Below are 24553 nucleotides of genomic sequence, written 5' to 3' on the forward strand. Positions count from 1 at the left end.
ACATAGCCCCAACTACCACACTGGTATGTACTTTCTTTTAATGCTGGAATACTTTTCAGACTCTGTAAGACACACATTTATGTAATGATAGTTTCAAGATGATTCACGTCTTATCAGTTGTGCTACTGAAGTTGGACAGCCATGAACACTAACACTATGGATTTATGATTTATTGACTCTAAGGAACAATAAATAACATTTTTCCTCATGGCAAATTCATGTTTGATGAAAGACAAATCAACAACACCTTTCCATTAAACCTGCACACTGAATATTCAAGTGGAAAGATGCACAGGTTACAACTCAACTGAGCAAAGTCTGCCTAGCAGAATAACTGTTCAGTTCAATATTGGTTCATTTTAGGCACTTTGAAATGCACCTCATAATATTAAAATCTAGGATATGTAAAAGCCACACTACTGTCAGCTATTTATTTTATCCAATGAACACCTTGAAATGTTGCCACCTAATATGCAGGATCTATATCTAGTTTCTATCTTTCTGTGCAAGTCTATGAAGCAGCACAAGCATAGTGTCTTCACTCACAGATATTTTAAAGAAAGGAAAAAAATTATATTCCCACAAAGGCTGTAGTCAAAATGACACTAAACATATGGATCCTTCTGTATGAACATGTTCTTTTAAACCTCACTAAAAAATAAAAATATTTTTATAACTACTTAAGAAATCTAAGATTGCAACATTCAGCTGCATCTAGCACCTTAAAGGCTGCTAAAAATCATCATAATGATGCTGATTCAGAAATGAGCAAATTCAGAAGAATAACTTTAATTTCAAGAAACAAATACTGGAAAAACCACTCCTATCATCAAAGAATAGTGCTTGTGAGCAGCAGAGTAACCATTTTCTGCAAGACTACCCAAGCACAACTGCAGCAGAGTCTAGTCTGCATCTTAAATGTTTTCATCTACATGTAAAGAGTGTCTAAAATTACACATGTAACAGTCTGATGAATAAGAATATCTACTCTTAGTGTACTGCAAAAAAATACCTCTGGAGCTATATAGTCAGGCGTGCCACAAAATGTCGTGGTGGTCACTCCATTCAGAATCCCTTCTTTGCACATCCCAAAGTCAGCCAGTTTACAGTGGCCTTCTGCATCCAGAAGAATATTGTCCAGTTTCAGGTCCCTGAAATACAAAGGTCTCAAATTAAACCAACTCTCAAATTTTGATCATGTGCTCTTGAATTTTATAATGAACTATAGAATTTGACAAATAAATGGTTTTCCAAACACCACTGAGAAACTGTCCTTCATTGCGTGTCCATGAATAGTTGGTAGCAGTCACTAAATAAACCTAGTTATAGGCAATAAAATAAAGAAGCAGGCAATTACAAGCATTTTGTAAGACTAAGCTTTTACTCTGTTTAGCTGCATGAAAGCACAGCTTTTATGTATTCAAGGCAGCATCAGAAAAGTTTGGGAAAGATCTCAGTTTCTTGTTTCCTATAGATCTATCATTCTGTCAATGTGAAATAGATCAACGAAGCCATTCTCTATTTTTTTGCATTAGCACTAAGCAAGGAGTACCAATTTATCCATACTCTAGCATATGGCTTCAGTGAATAGTTATTTTCAAATTTGGGTTACTTTGAATTTGATTCTTAATGTATAGAAGCAATTCAAGTTCAGATTGCAATGAGAAGGATGAAAACCAACATTCCCATCCTTGGGAGCACTGTTTTCTGTAGCTTAATCCCACTCAAAAATAATTTCACAGGAATATTTTGCATTCATTGTTAATACAACGTATCTTAGCAGCTGTTTCTGATCATACACGTCTTTGTGTCAAAACCACACAATTGTCTGCTTATAAAATTGGGTTAGGTCAAAAAAAGGTTCAGAAAAGGATATCCACCTTTCCTGTCTTGCCCTCTGCATATTTTCTAAATATACCATTGATGGTTAATACATGTTCCAACACAATAGATGCTAGGTACCATTTAATTTACCTGCCACTAGCCTTAGACTTAACAACAAAAGGATCTGGAAAGTCAGTGCATAAAAGAACTCTCACCTGCATGAACTGGCACCCCCACAAGTAAAACCTCTTCATCAAGTAGATATAATAACATAAACATAAAACAAAGGCAAAAAAAATCCCACTTATATTGCATGTGTATAAAAACAACATTTGCTTTTTATATTTCTGTCTCAGCTTTTAGGTATCGCTGATATATATTAAATATTCATAGTATATATATCTATATTGTATTGTATGTATGAATGCATAGAGAGGTGAGAATCAAAAGCAGAACATGTCTTTAGGTGACTTTGTTGACACTTTCTGATCAGAATCCTTTTTCCTGGAATAGTTACACAAATTTCCTTAGGTTGAATTGATGAAAAAAAACCAAAACAACAAGACAGTGTGTGTGGAGGCAAGTTCTAAATCAGAGAAGAAAAATAAAATCCCATGCCAGCCTCTGTAAATGAATTTCACCCCAAAAGCCTATGAAAAGATGAGGGGCTTTTTGCAAAAATCCTTTATGCCAACAAGTTTGACCTGAGTGAAGGATGAGAAGTCTTCTCCTCACTCAGAGAATGTCTTCCAAAGAAATTACTCCTTGTTAGACCCAGCCTTCAGAACCACAGGCACCAAACAAACTGTTTAATTTATGCACATTAACTGATTAAACAGCCCTTCCAAGGCTGCAGCATGTTAAGAGTTTTTGTAGACATGGCCAAGGCTACAGTATGCTGGGATTTATCCAGAAATGTTCTTTTCTTCCTCTCAGATCAATTTCAGTAGGTGGATTTTTTAGTTTTTGGGGTTTTTTTTTGGTTTTTTTTTTTTGTTTGTTTGTTTGTTTGTTTTTTTTTTCTTTTGACACTTGTTAAACATTTGTTAACATGCTGGCCCATATATTCCTCAAGCAGGTACACAGGGCAACATAAAAATCAGCTGTTTCTGGGACACAGTGGACTTGCTACTCAAGGTCTGCATAATCATTGCCCATCTGCAATGATGCATCCACAAAGCAGATACTGGGAAGCACTGGAGAACTTACTGTGCATGTAGAGATAGTTGTGTTATGTTACATTATAAAGTGGTTTGTGCATTTGAAACAAGCTGACCTGGCACAACAAAGTCATATTTACCTCAGTACCAGTAAAACCACTGTCTCCTACATAAACAGATATGGTTTGTGTGGCTGAAGTATACTCTGGCTGTAGAAATGTTTATTGCAAGCAATATCCCCTACATCACACTTCGCTATCTCTGGATCAGCTACACCGCTCTTGCAGGTCCTCAGTGGTCACCCAGGTATGGCCCCTTGGAGCAGACTGCATATTTTATCATTCCTTAAGGTCATTCATTTCAGCAGTTCCTAAACAATCCAAGATTCAGCTGGCTGCCACATAACCCCCTGTGTATAACCATTTAAACCCTCAAGTAACCACCTCTTCCTGCTTCTGGAAAGTGATTTGCCAGAATTGTCCAACATAATGCCAGGGCAAACAGATATCAACAGTTCTGTGTCCCTCCCACAAGAAGTCGAAGAAACAAAATAAAGCTCCGTGTTTCAAAAATCATGTGCCTTCCCAAAACTGCTCCTTCAGTGAATTACAAGAGCTACAATAAAAAAGGTCTGCATTCAAACAGGACTATAGCAACACCAAATAGAATATGATCACCAGGGTAAGGCTCTTGCAGACTGAAGAAGGAAAGAAGATTGTAGCTGTAGCTTGTAACTTTCCAAGTGCAGTGTTATCTTGGATGTTCCTTAACTAAGGAAGAATACCAACTATATTTCAAAAAGTCAAGATGTTCAGACAAAGAAATCAAGTGTAATTATATCTGATGTAATCTTGGAACCACTTACAGCCACCATCACAACAGACTGTTAGAAAGAAGGTCATAATACATACAATTATGATAGGAACTGAAGAAATTCAAGAGGCTGCTTAGAAAAATTGATCCACTTTATTAAGTGTTTTAAATATAAAGTGTTTATGAGAAGACTCTAAAATTATGTCTTAACTCTGCAGGACTTCCCCATGCAGCTAGGTGATACACTGGAGTTGTTTGGACCTAAAATCATTCAACTTTAACGCAATCCATATGGTAGACATGAACTTGAATGGAGACATAGTCAATAATCCAGGAAACTCCTCAGCTAAGAGAAACCTCAACAGCACTAAAACACTAACAGAAAGGCACCACATAATGGATAAGGACAAGATACTCATCATTCTCTTTATTTCCTTAAGGATTTGTATAAGACACAGAAATTAGCAATAAAAATTTAACTTGACAGTGAAAAGACACAATAAACAAACAAAGCCAAGAGAAAACTAGGAAGAGTCTAATTATTAAATTCTGACTACCTGTAAAGAGTGACAATGAAATTTTAAGGCTGTGTGTAAAAGCACAGGTCAATTTAACTTTTTTACCGTTTACCAAACTGTAATCTTGCTTGACAGAAGAAAAACATGTGTGACCCCTTTATCAAGCCAAAACAGTGCAGTGAAGCCTATAAGCCTCTTCAAAACTCTGTTGAAGGCACTGAGGACATCAGCTTCATTACTCACGCAATAATGAAATGTAATACCAGTAGATTTGTGTTATCACAAAGTGCACCAGAGTTTCAAAAGAAATTTGGAAGAGGCTAAAACAACAGCAGTATGACTCCCATCAAAGTACATATGGGAGGTTAAAAGGTAAGCTGGGAGTCTGCCAAAGTGCCAAATTCATGGCTAGCCCACAAAATTGTCATAGTCCATAAAAGCGCTGGCACCAAAAATCATTCTGTCAATTTACAGTTGCCAGATTAAAAAAAATCAGCCATAAAAAACCTTCCCAAACCAAGAAACCTCACCAAATCCCTCTAATTCTGAAACTTTGAAAAAAGAAATATTAGTTAAATAAATAAATACGAGAGTAGGAATAAATAATGTGCTATTTAACACCTCACAGGAAAGAAAACCCCAACAACCAAAACATACAGAGAAAAAGGAACAAAAGAAAAAGTAAGAGAAAAAGAGTTTTCAGGGAAGCTTGTCTTTCCAGAGCAGCCTCACTGAAAAAAATTAAAACTTTAACTTTTAGACCTGTATTTCCCCAGAACTGTTCCAAGAAACAGCCAGCTCTCCTACTCCTCCAAAAGCAAACTACACAACCATATCTGGACTGTAAAGCAATCTTCTGTACAGATTGTTCCATTCTGATCCATTCTGTCTTTTATTTCTTTCCTGGATTTAGTGCCATTTGTCTACCTCTGAATCAGAACATACCAAATAATACAGTGTCAGATAGCTCAATGACAAAGGTCTATTAAATTCTTCTTTTTCTCAGTTTGCATTCTCTTTGTAACAAGTAAGAAAGTCATCTGTGTCTGACAAAATGAGTTCCTACAACCTGAGTAATTAATTACATGCAACTGCAAACAACCTAACCAGTTAAGCCAGGAGAATGCTCAGATTTCTTGAATGCAGCAATGCTACATTAAGCTGTTTCTCTCCTTTGTTTTTTTGCCAAGATACTTTGTAGAGTCACTTCAGTTGACTTGAGCAGTCATTGCATGAAATGTTGTGGGTTGGTGTTTTTTTTCCTTTTCTTTTTTTTTTTGGAGGGGGGCAGGTTTTGTTCTGAGAAAGCTTTAAACAGAAATTTAAGCCTCGATCTGTACTTCTGCATACCTGCCAGCATCACAAACACCTCAGAAGCTGGAATGACTGGCGGTGTCTCAAAAAAAAAATCAGGATTATGAGTTATGTTTGTGCAAGTTGGAACAGAAGAGCAGGCTGACTACAGGTAACCTGTGCGAAAACTTCTGTAACCCTCACCTCTTCCTCCACGAGTGCCATGACACACTGAGTGCCTTGGCTTCCTCCAAAGGCTCCATGGATGAGTATTTCATAGCACTGGGTTCCTAAAGTCCGAATCCCACCAGTCGCCAGAGAGATAAGCATCTTGTGTGAGTGGCACAGTGTGTCACAAATGTCATTTAGATAACACACAATTTTCTTGCTGAAAGTAAGGCAGTTAAACAATCAAGATGGGTTTGGACCAGTAAAATCAGAAAGTCTGCCAAACATTACTAACAGTAGCCTTTCAACACAGTAAACAGCAGTGACTAAATAAATATATATTTGAAGAACAAGATCAAGCAGCTGAGAAATATGATCACAAGCTGGCAAGCAGCCACTTTACAGTGGCTACTTTACCACTTCTACTCTGACTGTTGATTGAGCAACTCTTCACAGAATGAAGCATAATAATTATTATGTACAAATAACAACATTAAAAGCAGGAATATTTATTTGTAAGGTAAAAGTTAAATGAAGGATTGTACCTTACTAAACATCTATAAAACATCAGCATTCAGAAAGATTTGAAAGCAACAAAAGCCTAAAGTATAGAACTACAGAACAACCACTTTTTTTGGCGACTTTCAACTGCAATAAACCTTTTCAATAGTGCATTTGAAATCACTACCATTGTTCCCCTGCATGGGAAAATCACATCCTCTCTGCAGGCTTTAAATAGACAAACTGTTCACACAAGAAACCACAGAAGGTAAAAAGGAAACTTCCTACAAGAATGTGGAAAACCATCTGAATCATTCTCTAGTTATTAGTGTTACTGAAATTCATAACTGAAGACTATATGATCATAGCAATTAGAAATTTCAACAAGATGATTTTTAAGTCTGTTTAATTAAGGTAAGACTTCTACATTTCTGGAATTACTTTCTTAGTTACTCAGTGATATCCAAGTTGCTTTTGAGACAAAGATGCTCACCTACATCAGGTCTCTCATGTACCCAGCATAAATTTCCTCTTTGATGTCCTCAAAATACTGATAACTAATGTATTAGGTTACAATTCTAAGCAAGACAAAATTGTGTATGGAACTAATCAGAAAACATAAAGGAAAGTCAACAATTTAAAAGTTCTGATGTTAGCCTCTTTAGTGATTAGATCTCACTGAATTAATCTCAGTTTCCACACATAAACAGAACAGGAGAGATATATTAGGGGATTGTACTTCCAGAGTGAATACTTTTGTTGCTTTAAGTATTTTAGTCTCAACCCATCAGCAAGACTGTTTTTCCCCTGAGCAACAGACCAGAGATAAATGGGAAAATTCAAACCATACCTACTAAGAAAACACAAACTAATAATAATAATAATATTCTTTTCCCCATTTGAAAACCTCTAGGTGAAAGAAGAAGCCCATTCTTTCTGAGGTTACTGAGCATAAACGGGCAATAATTGCAGTGTCGTTGGGTATTAGGTTCTACCAGTGACCTCCCTTATCTATGGAGTAAAAAATAGGGGACACACTGGATTGTTCATGCTTGTGAGTGAATTTATGGCAGTAGAGTAGTTTGTGTTAGCAGAGAGGAAGCAGGGGGATACCTGAATGAGACTAACAGTGAGAAAAAGATGGTTCTGCTGCTTTTGTTGTTGTAGGTTATCTCAGTTTTGCCTATGATTAACTGAAACTCTTGGAATTTCTCTTCTTTCTTTTTATGTTGATCCATTAAGTAATTACTGGATTTAGGATACACAGTTTTTGACACTGTTACATTACTTGATATCATCAAAGAATAAAGATAATGTATAACACAAACACTGTAGTAGAGTCGTACTCAGTAATATACAGAAAAATTGCTGTGCAGACTTGAAAACTGCTATTTTCCAGTGTCAAGTTTGGAATAAAGTGAATCCACCTTATTCTGATGCGTATCATTGTGTATAATTGCTAATGGCAGATGAATTATGCCAGACTTGGTTTCAAATAAAGCCAGAGATACTACAATTCATTTTTTCATTGAAGAAAAGAGTGATAGTTCAGACAGCAGGCTAGACATAAATGGGAAGTGTTGACTTTTAATGTGACCATAGTGACATTCTCTTGTCAGGCATGTTTGCTTTAAAAAAACACACACGTTTACTTTCCTCATATAACACAACATCCACCACCCTGCCATTTGCACAAATGATTTGTGGACTAAGGGGTGGCAGAGATGGGAGGAGCGATGTAGCAAAAGCCAGTTTGCTATCTACCCACCAAAGACATCAGAGGGAGATAAACACACGATCACTGTCTATGGCTCTGTAAGCCCTCATTGCTACGAGGCAAAAGTGAGGCTTGCAGATGTGTAACATCAACTCTCTAGCAGTGCCATCCATTGAGAAACCTTTCAGGTCAGCAAGGTCTCAAAATAGAAAAGAAGGCTGTATGCATTACATGGTCCTAACTGTTTACTGACGTCTTAATGACATATTGAACAAAGGTTTAATATTCATTTCCAGCAGCTTAAGGAAACAAATGACTTTTACAATAACAGAAAAAAGTTTCTTTAAAATAATTTCTTTATATGGCTTTCTACTGGCTTTGACCATAACTTTATTACAATTGTCGGTAGCAGCTTAGGACAATTACTGTGCCTGATCTGCTTATCTCATTATGCTGGGTTTCCTTTAAATAACGCGCAGGCAAATAAATATATTGTACTTAACAGCTTTCCTTTGTATGACTTTTCCTTTCTTACTATTTTCACATTTTTATTTGTGAACCTAAGTGAAATATGTACAAGTTCAAATATGCATTATGTAAAACATTCTCTAAAATTGGCTAAGCACAGAAGGGAGTGGTCTCTATTTCTCTTTCAAGAGAAGGTTGCCTTAGCATTCACATCATGTTACTTTATAAACCTCAACTTTCATGACTCCCACACCTGGGAATGCAACAATTTTTCCATGGGTCTGAGATAGGAATGTGATATAGCACTACAATGCTGCCTCTTGATTCAGCTTACTGCCAAAGACTTGATTTAGACAAGCTTTTTGTAGGATCTCAGTGGCAACTCTCCCTTTCCCATGGCTCACAGGCCTGGAATTTTTGTACCAAATAAGAACTGCCACAAATGGACCTGGCTTCATATTAAGCCTAATGCATAGAACAAATAACCTGCTTCAGAAACTTGCAGTTAAATTAGATACCAATTTATTTGCCCATTTTGTAAGCCTTCTTGAGATTTTACAAACCCTTTGTGCTTTTTGTGAAAGTAAGGTAAATGGCCCCCAGCCTGGTGCTCCAGCCAGGGACTGGCTCTGCAGCGGGGCTGAGCTGCCTGCATGTCCTGGTCCTCCCCCACCCTGCTGAGTGTCCCAACATTAAGGCTACCAGTAGTTTCTTCAGGGATTGTCTTCTTTTGTTCTCACTCTCTCTACTTCAGTTTAAACCACCATTTTCTTACTTTTTCCTTGAACACTTCAGCTGAAAAATTTTTAGCTGGCTCTGCATATTCAGGGTGGGAACAATGGGGTGAAATGATATTTACTGTTTCAGCCTCCACTACAAAGCCCATGTGTTAAGTAATTGCTAAATATGTAATGTGATAAACCTTGTCCTCACTGACACCTTGGTGATCTCACTGAAGACAAGAGAGGTCCCTAGGTTTAGCCAAGGATTGACTCAAACTGTGGTATGCTACTCTGTGAGGTTCAGTGCTCTTATTTTTGCATCTCAAAATAAGATTGTGTATTATAACAATAGGTTAGGTGGAGCACGGATGAAAAGTGCCTACTATGTATGTCCATAATCCTTTTTAAGAAAACAATCATTATTTGATAAAACCACTTGATGAAAGACAGTGAAAGGACAGGGCGAAGCTAGAAAAGCTTGTTAGATCAAGTTTTGAAAACTCAGTTCTGAAAAAATGTTACCAGAACCTTAGAAAGCAAATTTATCAGCGGACACCCTAATGAAATTTGGATTGGCTCAAAAGTTTCTCTTTGGAAACCAGAAGCAATGTTGTTTTACTTTTTTTTTTTTTTTCCCAATGACCTTAGTAGGTAGGATGACAAAATCATTATCATTTGAACAACTATAGAACACAAATCATGCAAGCAGAAAGAAAAGAGTACTTGCATTTCAGGCATACAGTTTCTGTGTCCAACCAAAAAGACTGAAATTCTTTCTTCTCCTTCCAACATTTGACTGAAGTTTTCTTATACAGAGTTGGAAAACGTGCCCCAAACAAATGCATGCATATCTAGGTAGCACTTTGCATTTCTGTGGCAGTTCTCATTGAGCTATCTCAGCAATGAATCCTCATAACTTAATAACCCACAACAAGGATCTTTTATCTTGTACAGGTATCAGGGAAAACAGAATTGTAATCAATCAACAGAACATCATAATCTATCCCAATTCCATCAATTTCCAAGATTTACCTTAAACATGAATGTAACTAGAGCTCTGACACATTTTGTTCTGATTATAATTTTCTATCCTGTATTTTGCAGGATTCTGACTAGATTTGTGCCACCAGTCACAGGAGGTTAATTGAAGTATCACGGTTTGCCCCAAGCTCCCTCCATGGCCATCTCCACAGATATCTTCAGGCAGATGATTCACAGAACATGTGGGCTACACAGCTTCCTAAAGCAGTCTGTCCTACTCCACTGACTGTAAGTGTACTCTAGGAGAAGCAGGATCCTGACTTGGAAGCTTCAGTTATGATCCTAAAGTTAGGTGAGATAAATCTGAGCCTTTGTGTACATTCAGTATAAGCTGCTTCCTGGCTTCCTTTATTCCAGATAGAGATTTCATTCAAAATCAAAGTTGTAAAACTTCCATTTTTGTAGTTGAAAGTCAAACAAAGGCAGATTTCTTAAAAAGACCTGCATTTATTTGTCTTTTCAGTTATGGTGGAATTGCCACACACACAATTTTCTAGGCTTTTAAGTTATGCCGTCTAATAATTCTTATTTTTTTCTCACTTAGGTCACATGGAGCTCTCCTGTGCAAAAACTCCCTACATGCATATCCATCAAAAAGCCAGACATCTAATTGCTCTGCTTTGACACACCAAATAAAGGGCTCCAAAGCATTATTATTCTACATTGTTTCAGGCACACAGAGAGAGTATTCTGAAAAAAAACCCAACAAACCAGAAGAAAAGCTGCTACTGTAATCAGGCATGATTGCAGGCATTTCCTGTATTTTGCTATCAAACCCGTTGTTTTTTCCATTACATACTAAGTGAACTTTAGTAAGGTCAAGACACCAAGAAAAACAGGATCAGAATATCTTTAATCAACTTAAGTTGAGTATTTTAGTCTCTCTCAGTTGTTTAGCCCTGGATCTTATCCCACATCTCCAAATTTCTTCCTTAAATCACAGATATATAAACCAGGTCAGTTTGAATTTATGATTTAGCCAGTTGTTTTCAATGGCATTTAACTTGTTAGCCTTACACTTCCCCTAGCCTAAAGGTCAATCAACCTCATGCTGTGTAACAAGACTAATATTATTCTAGTATGATATAAGTCCAACAGGGGAGATGGATTTTCATTCCCTATCACAATACTGAGCAAACAAACTTCCCTTGCTGGAATCCTATCATTTCCACCACAGTGACTATTAAGATCAAGTGTAAGTTCTGAAATTACTATTAAATAATAGTCAAAGCTGTGATACAGTAGGTGAATTTGATCCAATCTTATATATTGTTATTCGGCTATCCCGCTAAATGCAGATCATTTTAAGGTGTATATAACCCCCTGTCCTGTGCTCTGACCCTATTATTTTTGGAGGGAAAACATCTTTATCTTCCATGAATGCCAGATGACATTTTCCTTGTTAATGCAATAGAAATGTCAACACCTGCCTCGGAAATGACCAGTACCAAACATATTGTTGACTGATTGAAGAATGGAAAACCAGGCTGTGCTAAACCCAGCAATTCTACAGAGAAAGCTTCTGATGCTTCCAGCCGTATGGAACTAGTAAGGAAAGAGACTTCAATATGGATGGTAGGTTGCAATAAGAGCCTTGACCTTTCTCCCAAAGGTGACCTATCACAGATGAGCACAGGCTGATGATCTGTTACATCAGGAGTGTCAGGAAACAGTTAAAAGGCTGTGCAGCATTAGAGATGCTGAGGTGGAGCTGATTATTGTGGTGGACACCATATATAAGCACGCACCTTGGACCCTGGTGCTGACCAAAAGCAGGACTCGGGTTCATTCCCCACCCTCCAGCATTCCCACCAAAACCACGTATGAAACTTTAACAGCTGTAGACACCCATGAGGAGCAAGGTCTGCAAGGAGAAACTCTATCAACAGCATGCAGTGAAAAGAAATGATGAAGACTCATGGTGGGGGACTCTTTGTTAAGGGGCATTGAGGCACACATCTGCCAGCCTGATAGCCACTGGAGGTGTGCTGCATTCCAGGAGCTAAGGTCCAGGATGTTGCTGAGAGGGTGCCACAAATTGTCACAAACACACAATGCTCTCCTGCTGCTGCTCTTATGCCATGTAGGCATAAATGACATGGTAGACTGGGACCTGGGCCACAGTTGGGGAAGACTACAGAACCCTGAGAGGGCAAGCAAAAAGTATTGGTGTACAAGTTATCTCTCCTTCTGTTTAACCACTTGGAGAAAAAGATGAAGCCAAAAATAGATGCATAACACAAATCAACTTCTGTCTTTGTGGCTGGTGCAGTCACGAGGGTTTTGGCTTTTATGACAATTGGACATTCTTCAATGACTCTTAGTGTGTCAGGGAGAAATGGGATCCACCTGTCTAGAGGAGGCAAGGGAATCTCTAGTAACAGGCTGGCCACCATGGTGAGGTGGGATTTAAACTGAGGGACTTAGCAGGTGGGGTCCAAAGTGGCAATACTCACACCATTTTTACCACGTGCAGAACAAGCCAGGCCAAATGGAGTAAGGAAGAACATTCCTTAGCTGCCTTCCAAGATGAGAAACAAAAGACCAACCAACCATCACAAGAGTATGTATACCAATGCACACAGCTTGGGGAAGAAACACAAGGAACTGGAGCTCTGTGCCCAGTCAGAAAGTAGGAATAACTGAAACATGGTGTGACAACTCACATGACTGGAGGACAATGATGGATGGCTACAGGCTGTCACATAAAGATAGGCAGGGAAGAAAAGGAGGAGGTGTCCTGCTCTGTGTTAAGGAGAAGCTTGAATGTATAGAAGTCAGCTATGGTGATTGCAGAAGCCCTACAGAATTCCTGTGGGTCAAGAACAAAATGGTTGTCTCCAATGGGGATCATAGAGTAGGCACCTGCTACTGACCTCCCAGTTGAGAAAATAAGGCCAAAAAAGCAATATAAGCAGCATTTGTGTTACTTAAAGCAAGCTTTAGGTCAACAGAACCTGACTCTCATGGGTCACTTCAATTACCCATACATTTGTTGGAAAAACAATTCAGCAGCTCATGTATCATCCATCAAGTTCCTGGAAAGCAGAGAACAGCTTCTTCATACAAACATTAGATGTTCCAACCAGGAATGACCCCACTGTTGGGCTTGCTACTTGCAAAGTAGTTTACCAAGTAAACCTGCTTCGTAGTATCTTCATCAGTGATAGCTTTGGCTGCAGTGATCACTATATTGTTGGACTTCGGGATCTGGCTGAGCGCACTGAAGCTTAGTACTAACACACAGGTCTTAGATTTTAGAAGAGCAAAATTCAGCTTGTACAGAGGTCAGATAGGAGGGATTCCTTGGGAAGATTCCATGGACAAGACAGGAACTAAGCTGGGGTGTTTCAAGCATGCTCTCCTGGAAATACAAAACCAGTTCATCCCCTTTAAAAGTATGGAAAGTTGGCAGAGCAAGAGATTTCCCTTGGCTTAACTGTGAGCTTCTGAGTCTGCTCAGAAATCAAAAGAGAAGTGTACCAGAGATGGAAAAGCAGATTAATATCCTTTAAGAAATACAATGGCATTGCCAGGGTGTGCAGAGATGGAGTTTAAAAAGCAAAAATTCAGACTAAGCTGAAACTGGACAGAGATGTCAAAAAACACAAGAATGGTTCTTCAGGTACCTAAAGAACAAGCAGAAATAGAAGATAAAAACTGTCCTACTGTTAAACAGGTGAGGTTAATTAGTCATCAACAACACTGAAAATGCAGCACTTCCTAAAACTTTCTTCACTTCTGTCTTCTGTTGGGTGCCTGGGCTTGGCATCCAGAATCCATGTTGATGAAAACACCCACACACTGTCAGTGAAGGAGGAGTTGGTGTATAATGTATTACAGGAGCTTGACCCCTACATCCCTGGGCCCTGACAATATCCACCAGAGGGTGTCAAGGAAGCTGGCACAGCTGCTCTCCATAATCTTTGAGAAGTCATCGAGATCCCAGAAGACTGGAAGAAGTCTAATGTCAACCCCATCTACAAGAAGGGCTAAAAGGAGGATCCAGAAAATAACAGGCTCATCAGTCTTAACTTTCAGGTCCTGGGAAAGTTATGGAACAAATCCTCCTGGGGCTATCACAAGTCAGATGAAGCACATGAATGGGAAAAGCCATAACATATTAGCCAAAGGTAAATTGTATGTGACAAACCTGATGGCATTCAATGACAAAGTAATATGCTCAGCTGAAGTGGGGTGAGTGGTGGACATCATCAACCTGCATTTCACCAAGGCTTTGAAAATGATTTCCCACAGCTTCCTCCTAGAGAAACTGATGTGCTACAGCCTGGATGAGTCCATGTGGCTCATGGGGAACTGACTGGCAGGACACACCCAGAATGGTGGTAAATAGTTCCTTTTAGAACTGGCAGCTTGTCACAAGTGAGGTGCCCCAGGGATCAATCCTGCTCTCAAGGTTGTTTAATATTTTTGCAAGTGATCTGCATGATGGGATCAAGTGTACCCTGATGAAGACGGATGTCAATACCAAAGTGAGTGGGGAAGTGGACACACTGGAATGAGAACCACCCTGAAGGAAGACCTGGATAGGCTGGAAGAGTGAGCTAACATTACAAGACTCAAAAAAAACCAAGTTTAAGTTCTTGCACCTGGAGAAACATAATCAAGGAATGGAGCATAAACCAGTATCTACCCAGCAAGGGAGCAGCTCTGCGGAAAGAGATCTGGTGGTCCTGGTGGACAATAAGCTCAGTGTGAGTGAACAATGTGCTGCTGCAGCAAAAAAAGCAAATAGGACACTGGGCTGCACTAACAAGGGCACCACTAAAAAGATAACCAAAGGACTGAGAATCCTGCCATATGATGAAAGGCTGAGAGAACTGGGCTGTTCAACCTTTAGAAGAGAAGGCTCAAGGTAGACCTTATCACCATGTTCCAGTATTTAAAAGGAACAAAGAAGTTAGGTATTCATTTTTTAGAAGAAATCACATGGAAAAAAGAAGACCATACATTATTCCTGGAGTGATTCTGATTAGACACAAGAGGAAAATTTTTCACAATGGGAAATATCTGGCATTGAAACTATGTCCCTGGTGAAGTACAGGATCCCTCAATATCGGACACTCTTAAGATTCAGCTGGACAAGGTGCTGGGCCATCTTGTATGGACAGTGCTTTTACCAAGAAAGTTTGGATCGGACAATCCCTGGGTCTTCTTCCCACCTGATATGTTATCATTCTATGATTCCCAGCAGCTACAAAGAAAACCTGTGCTTTGGTCCAGTTCTGTTACCTAAATGAGAAGTCCAGGTTGCCTGAACACCACAATAAGACTAAGAGCGACCTTATTATCCACCTTCTAAAGACAGATGCAAGCAATGAAGGCTACTCAGCGCTAATACAGATTATCTTCTTAATTCCAATAAGGGTTTTTATTAAAAGAAAACTAACGAAAAGAAATTGCCATTTCTCAGGGAAGGAACCAGACTGTCAGCATACTTCAAGATAAGAACACACAGCAAAGATGAAGCTTGTAAAATATTATAAACTGCTGGTAAAAGTTCGTACTAATCTTTTATGTCCTTAGTAATGCCTATTTTGTGCTTCTATCTGGAATAGATAGAACCACTATTAGATTGAGGGGAAAAGTGAAAACACAGCAACGCAGGGAACCTATGCTATAACTTGAATTGGTCTTTTTCTTTCATTCCTTTGAACAAACACTTCATACTCACTCCACAAAATTTAAGGAAGACATTAAAAAAAAAGCCCAGAAAATATTTTAGTCTGGTAACCACAACAGAGGACATACAATAAAATGGCCAAACACAGGTGACTGGGAGCAAATCCTGAGGAAGCCATTGATGTACCAGCATAAGCCAACATTTCAGTGCCTTTTCCGTACTAGCCAGTGCCCTCGGCACCTTTATGAAGCCCAGAAAGCATAAAGGAGAAGGGCTGCTGAAGGCTTTCACATAAAATGTTTCTTTTTATAAAAGAAACCAATTGAAAAGAATCCTCTTCCCTATGCTCCCAAGGGTGTCCTTAGCAGGGAACATACACAGATCCCAGCAGTAAGCAGACTCCTGTTAAGCACCATATCTTGTTTCCATGGAGAAAAATGCTTTCTTATTCAGAACAGAAAAACTCTGCAGTGAACTTTTGTACAGACACTGATTTTTTCCAGCCTCACTTTGGTCTTTTTATGGAAAGCATTTCCACAGAGTGGTGCCTGTAATATTACACAGAAAGGACTAAATAAATTATATAGCATAAATGAAATGATGTAACATAGCAAGAATGTTGCTTCCAACAAAATGTTTACTTATATGGAATAAGTAGAAGAAAGATTTTAGTAATTTAGTAATTTTTGGTTCTATTCTGATTTCAGTAGCATAGTTCACATGCCTAAACATGTTTTTAACCTATCACATGGTCTGAACTTGGGAAGGGTATGTAGGCTCTTCATTTAAAACCTTTTCTAACCCTGCTGTGTTTATTGGGGATCAAAACAGCAGCAGTCAACAGCAGTTTAACAGATTTCTGCAGAAATTCTTGTAAAAACTGTGAGTGAAATTTATTTTGTCCTTTAATTTTCTGCATGAAAAAGCATTCTATTATACAAAGAGATTTGTGTGTTCCAAAATTCTGTAGAGTTAACAATTCTCTATTATATTTGATGGCAGATCACTGCAGTGGAGGGATTCTGGCAAAATTAGGAAGAATATTATTTGTCCGTAAAGCATGAAGAAGATACCTGAAAAAATGGGAGTTGCTTGCCCTTATATGTTGATCTATGCATGAAATAAACTCCTAATACTGCTTCCAGACAAATGTCATAGAATGTGATGGTTCAAAATCCAATTCTTGCTTTGATATGTAATTAAAAGGGCTATGTATGTTAATGCAGAGAACTATAGAAAATACTCTTTTAAAATTACAATTGTGTAGCAAAATCTAATTACTTTTGCCCCCAGCCTCTGCCAGGAAGCTGCACAAACATTTCTAGACAATCTTTTCATGTGCAGGAAGTTTCAGCTCCAGCACTGTTTCCAATGTAGCTCCTGCAGCCTTCCCTCATCTCCTCCAGAAAATGTACTTGGGAAATCTACTTTGGCTTTAGTGCTAACTTATAAATTCACCACTTAAAATCTACTTATACAACGTACCTCATGATTTTTAATTAATATGAATGCAATGGAAAGATGACTCATGAATCATTCATGTGAAATAAAAAATGACATGACTTACGAAATTTACAGTGTACTCACTTTTGCCAACATCAAGGTAAATTGCTACTGCAATTTACCTTCAGTTGTGAAGACAGAGGGACTACCAAGAGAAGCAAACAGTCCAGCTCAAATGCAAGAGAGAGGCACTTTTGAATAAACATCGTGAATAAAAATGTGATTCTAATTTCTAACATTTGGTACTTGGGTAGTCACTGCATGTAAATATTAACTTCAGTAGGGTTATAATATTAACTATTGGTCAGTGTAGGCTGTTCTTGAATAATTTTATGAACATGAAAAAACTATTTTGGGCCTGAGGAATTATCTTTGTAACTTCTGCATGCCCAGCTTCTTCCGGGACCTGCTAACCAGACTTTATGTTCTGACAAGAGCAGAAATTATCCCATAAAGCTCCCAGATAGTTATGTGGGCAAAGACTAGCAAGGAACCTAATTATACAGCTTACACTTAAAGTCTAATTAAATTATAATGCACAATAAAGTCTCTTTGCATCCTACAGACAGCCTTAAACTGAGCACACTGAGTACAATTTAATTCCATTGTAAAATTGCTTTTCTTCTTCTGGTGATGGAAAGAGGTTTTACCGTAAATCAGAGATTTTTAAAGAAACAGTCACTTATACACCAGATCGTATCTCCTCTACTACCATGTCATGTCATAGTCATATTTACAGCATATTTTTATTATCATCTAGTATCGCATTTTGAATTCCAAATAAAAATGCATGAACAAACAAATCTCTGAGAAAGATTATCCAAAGGCTTTTCAAACAGAATGGGAGAGAAGTCGCAGAAGCTGTATTATATCTCTAATATGATATATTAAACTCACCATTGCCCAACCCCGAAACAAATAAGGGTATTATATTTTGGTCTCTGTAGCCAATATATAGCATTGCGTTAAGACTTGATAGTGTAGCCAAAAAATATTAAGGGGTACTGTGATTCTCAACTCAGACTCATTAAAGGATGACACAAAATACTCCATTAGCAATGATACTGTTCTACCCTTTCATCCTTTACTGCCCACTCAACCCCAGACACAAATCCTTCTGCTGTCTTCCTACCCCCATAATTCTGTTGCTGTAATTAGGCAAACATAACTGTGTTTGACTGCTTTTTACATGGATTCTATTACATAAGGTGTATAAAAACCAAACCCTATTATTATATGTGCTATGGGCACAATTTTTGATTTTAGTGTAATCTGTCTTGGATTTGATTTATATTATTTCACCCTAACTAAGAGCACACATATCAGAGCCAGGGGAGAAAAGTCTGTAGTGGTAATGATTTATACCAGATTTGTCATCGAATTGTCTCTGGCTTTATAAGCTATAGCTCACTAATACCAGTTAATGTTTTGTTGTTATTACTACACAGAGAATTTCCAGGATGCTGTTTCAAAATTTCATCAAGCCCTCTTGCTCATGGACAAAACAACTACTCAATCTGCAGATGTTTTAGAAATTATGGTGAAATCCTCTTCCTCTTGGGACATCCACAGAAACCCCAAACTTTTGCCCTACTTTGTGTGCAAACACACCACTAGCTCTGATCTGGAGCTGGCAAAATATTTCTTTATTTTTCTTTTGTGAATTTTCAAAAGGCAAAAAGAGAACCTGCCTAAGAACAAGGGTTGTCCAAAGGGTTTCTTTCCCCTCTGCTTGGGGTGTTTCTCACTCAGTGTCTTCAGAAATTAACTTACAGGGTTTTAGCAGAGGCAGCTTCAACAAGCTTGCAGCAGAGTGCCTTTAGCCTTGTGCAAGGCATATATGCTGCTGAGGTGCCGTCTACTTTCTTCATGCACAACCTGAGGATACTTTTATGCTAGCAGATATTTAAAGACTTTAAAATAAATGAGAATCAGAGCCTTTTGATAATACTTATGGCCTCTCTGGACCCATTACAGATTATCAGCAAATGAACTGGCAGGCATTTGGTATTCCTTTTATATCCTCAGTATACAGTACCATAAACACTTGCTGTCCTCTTACTGGTAGTTAAGTTTACACAAATACATACTCAGGCAGTTTCTTAACTGCCAATTATTTTTGTTCTACAAGTACTCTGTTAGAGCTCTTTCAGATTTATTGATGTTTGAAAGCTTTTAAATATCCATTACACACTTAACTGACCATAGCAATTCCATCTGACTCATTATTTGTGTTAGAATATATTTAGGCATTTTTGAAAATGGGTCTTAGTAGACCACAGGATCTCCCTTGGAAACCCTATAATAAATCAAATAAATACCTTGTGAAGTGCTATAATGTTTATTTCTGACCATTTAATTTTATACTTTATATTCCATGTTTTGAACATACAAAGTTCCTTTGTTCAGGTTAGTAGTGACCAAACTTTCTACAGTTAATTTTTTAGGTACTGCCTCTGTATTATTCAGTTTCATACCAATACTGACTACTATACTGGCAATCTACTGCTGCCATCCCATCCTTCCCTTCCCTTGAAGGGGCAATCACATGCTTTAATACTGGAATACCTTGTGAAGAATACTTTTATCACTGCCATTGTCAGATCTACATGAAAAAAAAATATACACAACTGCATGTACTGTTTGCATTTGGCAGAGTTACACTTTCTGTGTCTTCCATATATCAGAAGAAGGAAATGGCAGCTTGGAGGAAAAAAGCATACATGTGTCCCTACCACCATTATTTCTGGCCTCTCCCATTTATTTGCACTCTCTCTCTGCTGTTCTGTAAGACTGACTACTGGAAACAAATTCTTTAAGCAAGAAGCAAGAAGTGAAGACTCATGGAGTATTTACATTGTGAGAAATGCTGCTTGGGCTTCTCGTAAGCCTCTCTTCTCAAAAGCTTGATGTTACTGTAGAAATGTTTTTTAATCTAAAATATTGTGCCCCTATCATAAGTGGTCTTGGGTGACTAAAATTCAACTTGGTGGTGGGAGTAAATTGTCCCTGGAGCCATCCATTACTGGGGATATAACAGTGCAGAGACTACACAATCTCCCATCTTGGTAAAAGCTGCCCTTGGCAACACTGCTATTCCTGCTCCACATCTGCCTCCTCCACATGTACTCAATGCTGCTGAGATGATGAAGACTCCTACTTGTGATTATTTCTCCTACTGTCTGCTGCTCTGGGGAGCTGCTAGGTCAGGCTCTGTGACACAGTGGCAGCCATGGAGAGGGGCATGCATTACTTCACATTCTCTTGGCACAAGAAGGGTTTTATAATTGCTCTGGCCTTGTTACCCCTCCCCTTCCTGCTCATTTTTAGCACTGTCAGGGCCACCAGAGCCATTTTGTTCCACTTTCTGATTCCCTTGGTTAGACTGCACCTTGTCTGTCCAAGGTCTTTCTGATGTAATCCTACCACTATTTATTCTGGTAGCAATAGAGACTTTGGTGCACTCCCCAAAATGCTGAGGCTCTTACTGGCTGTATTTTCTCAGTTATAGCTTTTTAGGCCTATTCAGTTAACCTCCTAGTGAACAATATAATTTCTATTTTCTTCTATTGGAGTACAAGCTGTCAGCTAAACAGACATTTTTAAAATTTTCAAAGAATTCAGTGATAACTCAGTTATGTCAGCTTTTGGATTGGCTAAATTTTCATTTTCCACTGCCTTTTGCAGTTTTAAGCAAAAGAACTTATGGTTTTTAATAACAGTGCCTTCTCAAATGTGATGATTTGCTCTTTTAAAATAAACATGACTTCTATCTAAGAAGTCAAACCATGGTCCCCACTCATTCAAGAAGCTGCAGATATCATGCATATGAACAGTCTCACAATCAAAATCAGCCTTTGAGTAGTGATCTGCATGCAGGAATGTTTTCTGGAACAGCGTCTAAGTGATAAACTCTCATATAACAAAGAGGTGGATAAAAGAGGGGGTAGGAAGTGGGCAAAGAGTAAATGTAAACACTGAGCCAAAAGTAGCAAGGTTCTGCCCAAAAAAATAGAAGTTGTATGCAAATACCTTTACTGAAGGGCATAATTCAAATTTTCTTTTAAGGTTGTTCAGCATTTTTGTCATCACTATTACAAACTCCACAACTAAATAAAGTTCTTCATTTGTTTTCATCTAACATTTTGCATTACTTCCCAAATTCACAGCCCAGAAAGTGGATTGTATCCTGGGCTGCACCCAAAGCACCGTGGGTAGCAGGACCAGGGAGAGGATCTCGTCCCTTTGCTCCCCTCTGGTGAGACCCCACCTGAAGTGCTGCATCCAGCTCTTGGACCTCCAGCACAGGGAAAACATGGACCTGTTGGAAAGAGCCCAGAAGAGGGCCACAAAGATAATTAGAGGCATGGAGCACTTCTCCTGTGAGGAAAGGCTGAGAGAATTGGGACTGTGCAGACTGGAAAAGAGAAGGGTTCAGAATGACATGACCCTGGCTTTCCAGTGCCTGAAGGGAGCCTACAAGAAAGATGGAGGAAGACTATTTACAAGAGCGACAGGACAAGGGGGAATGGATTCAAACTGTCAGTATTTTTAGATATTAAGAAGAAATTCTTTACCATGAAGGCAGTGAGTCACTGGAATGGGTTGCCCAGTGAAGCTGTGGATGCCTCATCCCTGGAAATGTTTATGGCCAGGTTGGATGGGGCTCTGAGCAACCTGGTCTAGTAGGAGGTTGAAGGGCATTGAAACTAGATGATTGTTAAGCTTCCTTCCAACCCAAATGATTCTAGAGTTGCATTATTCAGTGATTCTTTGTTATGTGAAGCATCTCAAGAGCACAACAAAATCTTTGTTAAAAGCCTACCACCTCAGAACCACATTTGCTGTGCACTTCTCTCCATTATCATGAAACTTCAGTAGATGCACTCAATAGCATGAAAAAGGCAAAGCCCTCACGCTTAATGTGATATAGTTTCAACACCACCACAACTGGGTTATAGAAATATTTTTCATTGTTTGAAGACAAACATGACTGAAGGGCACAGTAAAATTCAACCCTAAGTTTTGTCTGATGGCAGCAGAATTATGTGTAGGAAGCACCTTTAGATTTTTAATGCATTGTGACACAGAAAGCATTCTCTTTCTTCTGTTAGAAAATTGTTTGCAGAGTATGATTTTTTTTGGAGCTAGTGTACCTGATTCTGCAGAAACAGCTCTGTGTTTCAGCAGTTTAGGAAAACTAACGGGTTTGTTCTGTACCAGTACAGTTCAGTTTCACATGTGCTGCAGCTCTACTGGATTTTTATTTTGTGTATGTTTCTCTGAGTTAAAATCTTCTTATCAAACGCTGAGAGATAACACACATTTCTTCCTGTTATAAAATAAAGACACAAACATCAGTCATCTAAAATCAGTGACATTCACCCAGAAATAAATACAAATATGTTCTGTAATATTTCACTGCTATTATCTGTTGAGAGGTACTGTTGCCCTTTCTATTGAGGGTACCGGAACATGGCTGCCCTCAGAGGAATGTAAACTTGGCATTAACCCTGGCAGATTCCCACTCCCTGCTCACTCTCATTTAACATTAACTCACTTCTATACTGTTATCAGAAGGTAAAGGTCATAGCTTTATTTACACAATACAGCACTATACAAACGGTCATTAAAAAAGAAAATCTTCCACCAAATAAACATGAAGCAAAAAAACAATGCTGACCTCTCTACCAAGAACTCCCCCTGGAAGTACCTTGTCACTCCCCAAATAAGGTCAATGGTGCTGGTCTATCCTTCTAAATATTAACTGCCCAGCACTGCCCCCCCCACATACCCAACTCCCACGCAGCAGCCAACTAAGGACTTTTAATGTTCCAAACCCAGGAGAAATTTAAAAAGCATTCTACTGTTGGCAAGACCATGTGGCTCATATCCTATTCCCACAGCCTTTACTCATCCTTCCACAGCTGGAAACCTTGTCAAAGGCTCTCCTATACGACAGAGCCTTTAGCACAATACATAAGCTGGGCAGATGGCAGGGTGGACTCCCTCAGTCCGAATGCCAGAAGCCTGGGAACCAGCTCTCCTTCCTGCTTCTCATCTCCCTCAGCTCCGCTCCTCTCCACCCCAGCCCACTGCCTTTTCCTGCGGGGAAGACATCCTGCTTATTTATGCATTTCATGACTGTTGATCTGCCTAGATCCAGCAAGAAAAAGTGCAAAGAGGGCAGGAGGCCACCGACTAAAATCCCGTTGGAGCTCATGTTCAGTTTTGGAATCTAGAGCAGGCAGAGCAGAGAGAGTGTGGATGTAGTCCAGGGCTCAAACCCGGCCAGGAGCACTGGTCAGGTGGCGTGGCTTGGGCAGCAGTCCCTAGAGACGCTGGGACTCCAGACAAACCTGCACAATTCACTCCTTCCTTCCTATTTTTACTGAAAGTGATGGAAATAGTTTTTTGTTCACTTGGGCCAGAAGCAAACTATAACTTCTCTGTAGTGGACTGCTGCAACAGGCAGCTTATGCGGAGAGGACTGTGTGTTCAGTATATTCCTGTGCTTAGGTGTGAATATGCCAGGTGAGGGTACAAGGTCTTGCTCTCTTTCATGGACTACAGATAAAGCACCAATTTTACTTTTAACTATTCAGAGTTGTGATAAGATGATCTTTACATACTTAAATCAAAATGCTCCACGTCTAGTTTTGCTTAAAAAAAATAGGGGGGAGGGGATTTTTATTTGGCTGCTGCCACTCAGAAATAACATAGTAAGGTAAATTGGGAGAATGATGACTTTTAACATGTTAACCACTGACCATGCAACATTTTCATCAGTGTAAATATAACTCCTCATTACTCTGCCAAGGTTGCTCTGAATCACACAACCACCAATGAAGTCACACTTTATAAATAAATATTCTTATTTCACATAAAAACACACTAATGAAAGTGCTTTTAATTTTAGGTAGTTCTTCTTTCTGAAACACTGGTGTGTGCTGCCCTGATAAACAGGAATGCTGGGAAAACTGATTATCCAGGGAAAAATTCAGTTAGTGTTCAAACAAGTTCTTAGGGTAGTTGTGTATGGAAAAAGCCCGGAGGTACTCAAGGATTGGCATCAGCATATTTACATCCACATTTACCTCAATTCAGTGTTAATAAATCCTTCATCATGACCAACACATTAATTACAGAGTGTAGAGAGCCTCAGAAAGCTCCAGCAAGTT

At 38.8% G+C, this 24553-nt stretch overlaps 1 protein-coding gene across 3 annotated transcripts in view; it reads right to left on the reverse strand.

Annotated features, from left to right (window-relative positions):
• Nucleotides 1–24553, reverse strand: part of PRKCE (protein kinase C epsilon) — a 286969-nt gene that overhangs the window by 27136 nt on the left and 235280 nt on the right. For all 3 annotated transcript variants that reach the window (XM_038131311.1, XM_038131313.1, XM_038131312.1), the window contains exon 12: nt 1013–1151. In XM_038131311.1, coding sequence (XP_037987239.1) covers nt 1013–1151 — 139 coding nt within the window. The remainder of the gene's footprint in view (nt 1–1012; nt 1152–24553) is intronic.

The sequence above is a fragment of the Motacilla alba genome, chromosome 3, assembly GCF_015832195.1.
Source record: "Motacilla alba alba isolate MOTALB_02 chromosome 3, Motacilla_alba_V1.0_pri, whole genome shotgun sequence".
In the NCBI taxonomy this organism is placed as follows: Eukaryota; Metazoa; Chordata; class Aves; order Passeriformes; family Motacillidae; genus Motacilla; species Motacilla alba.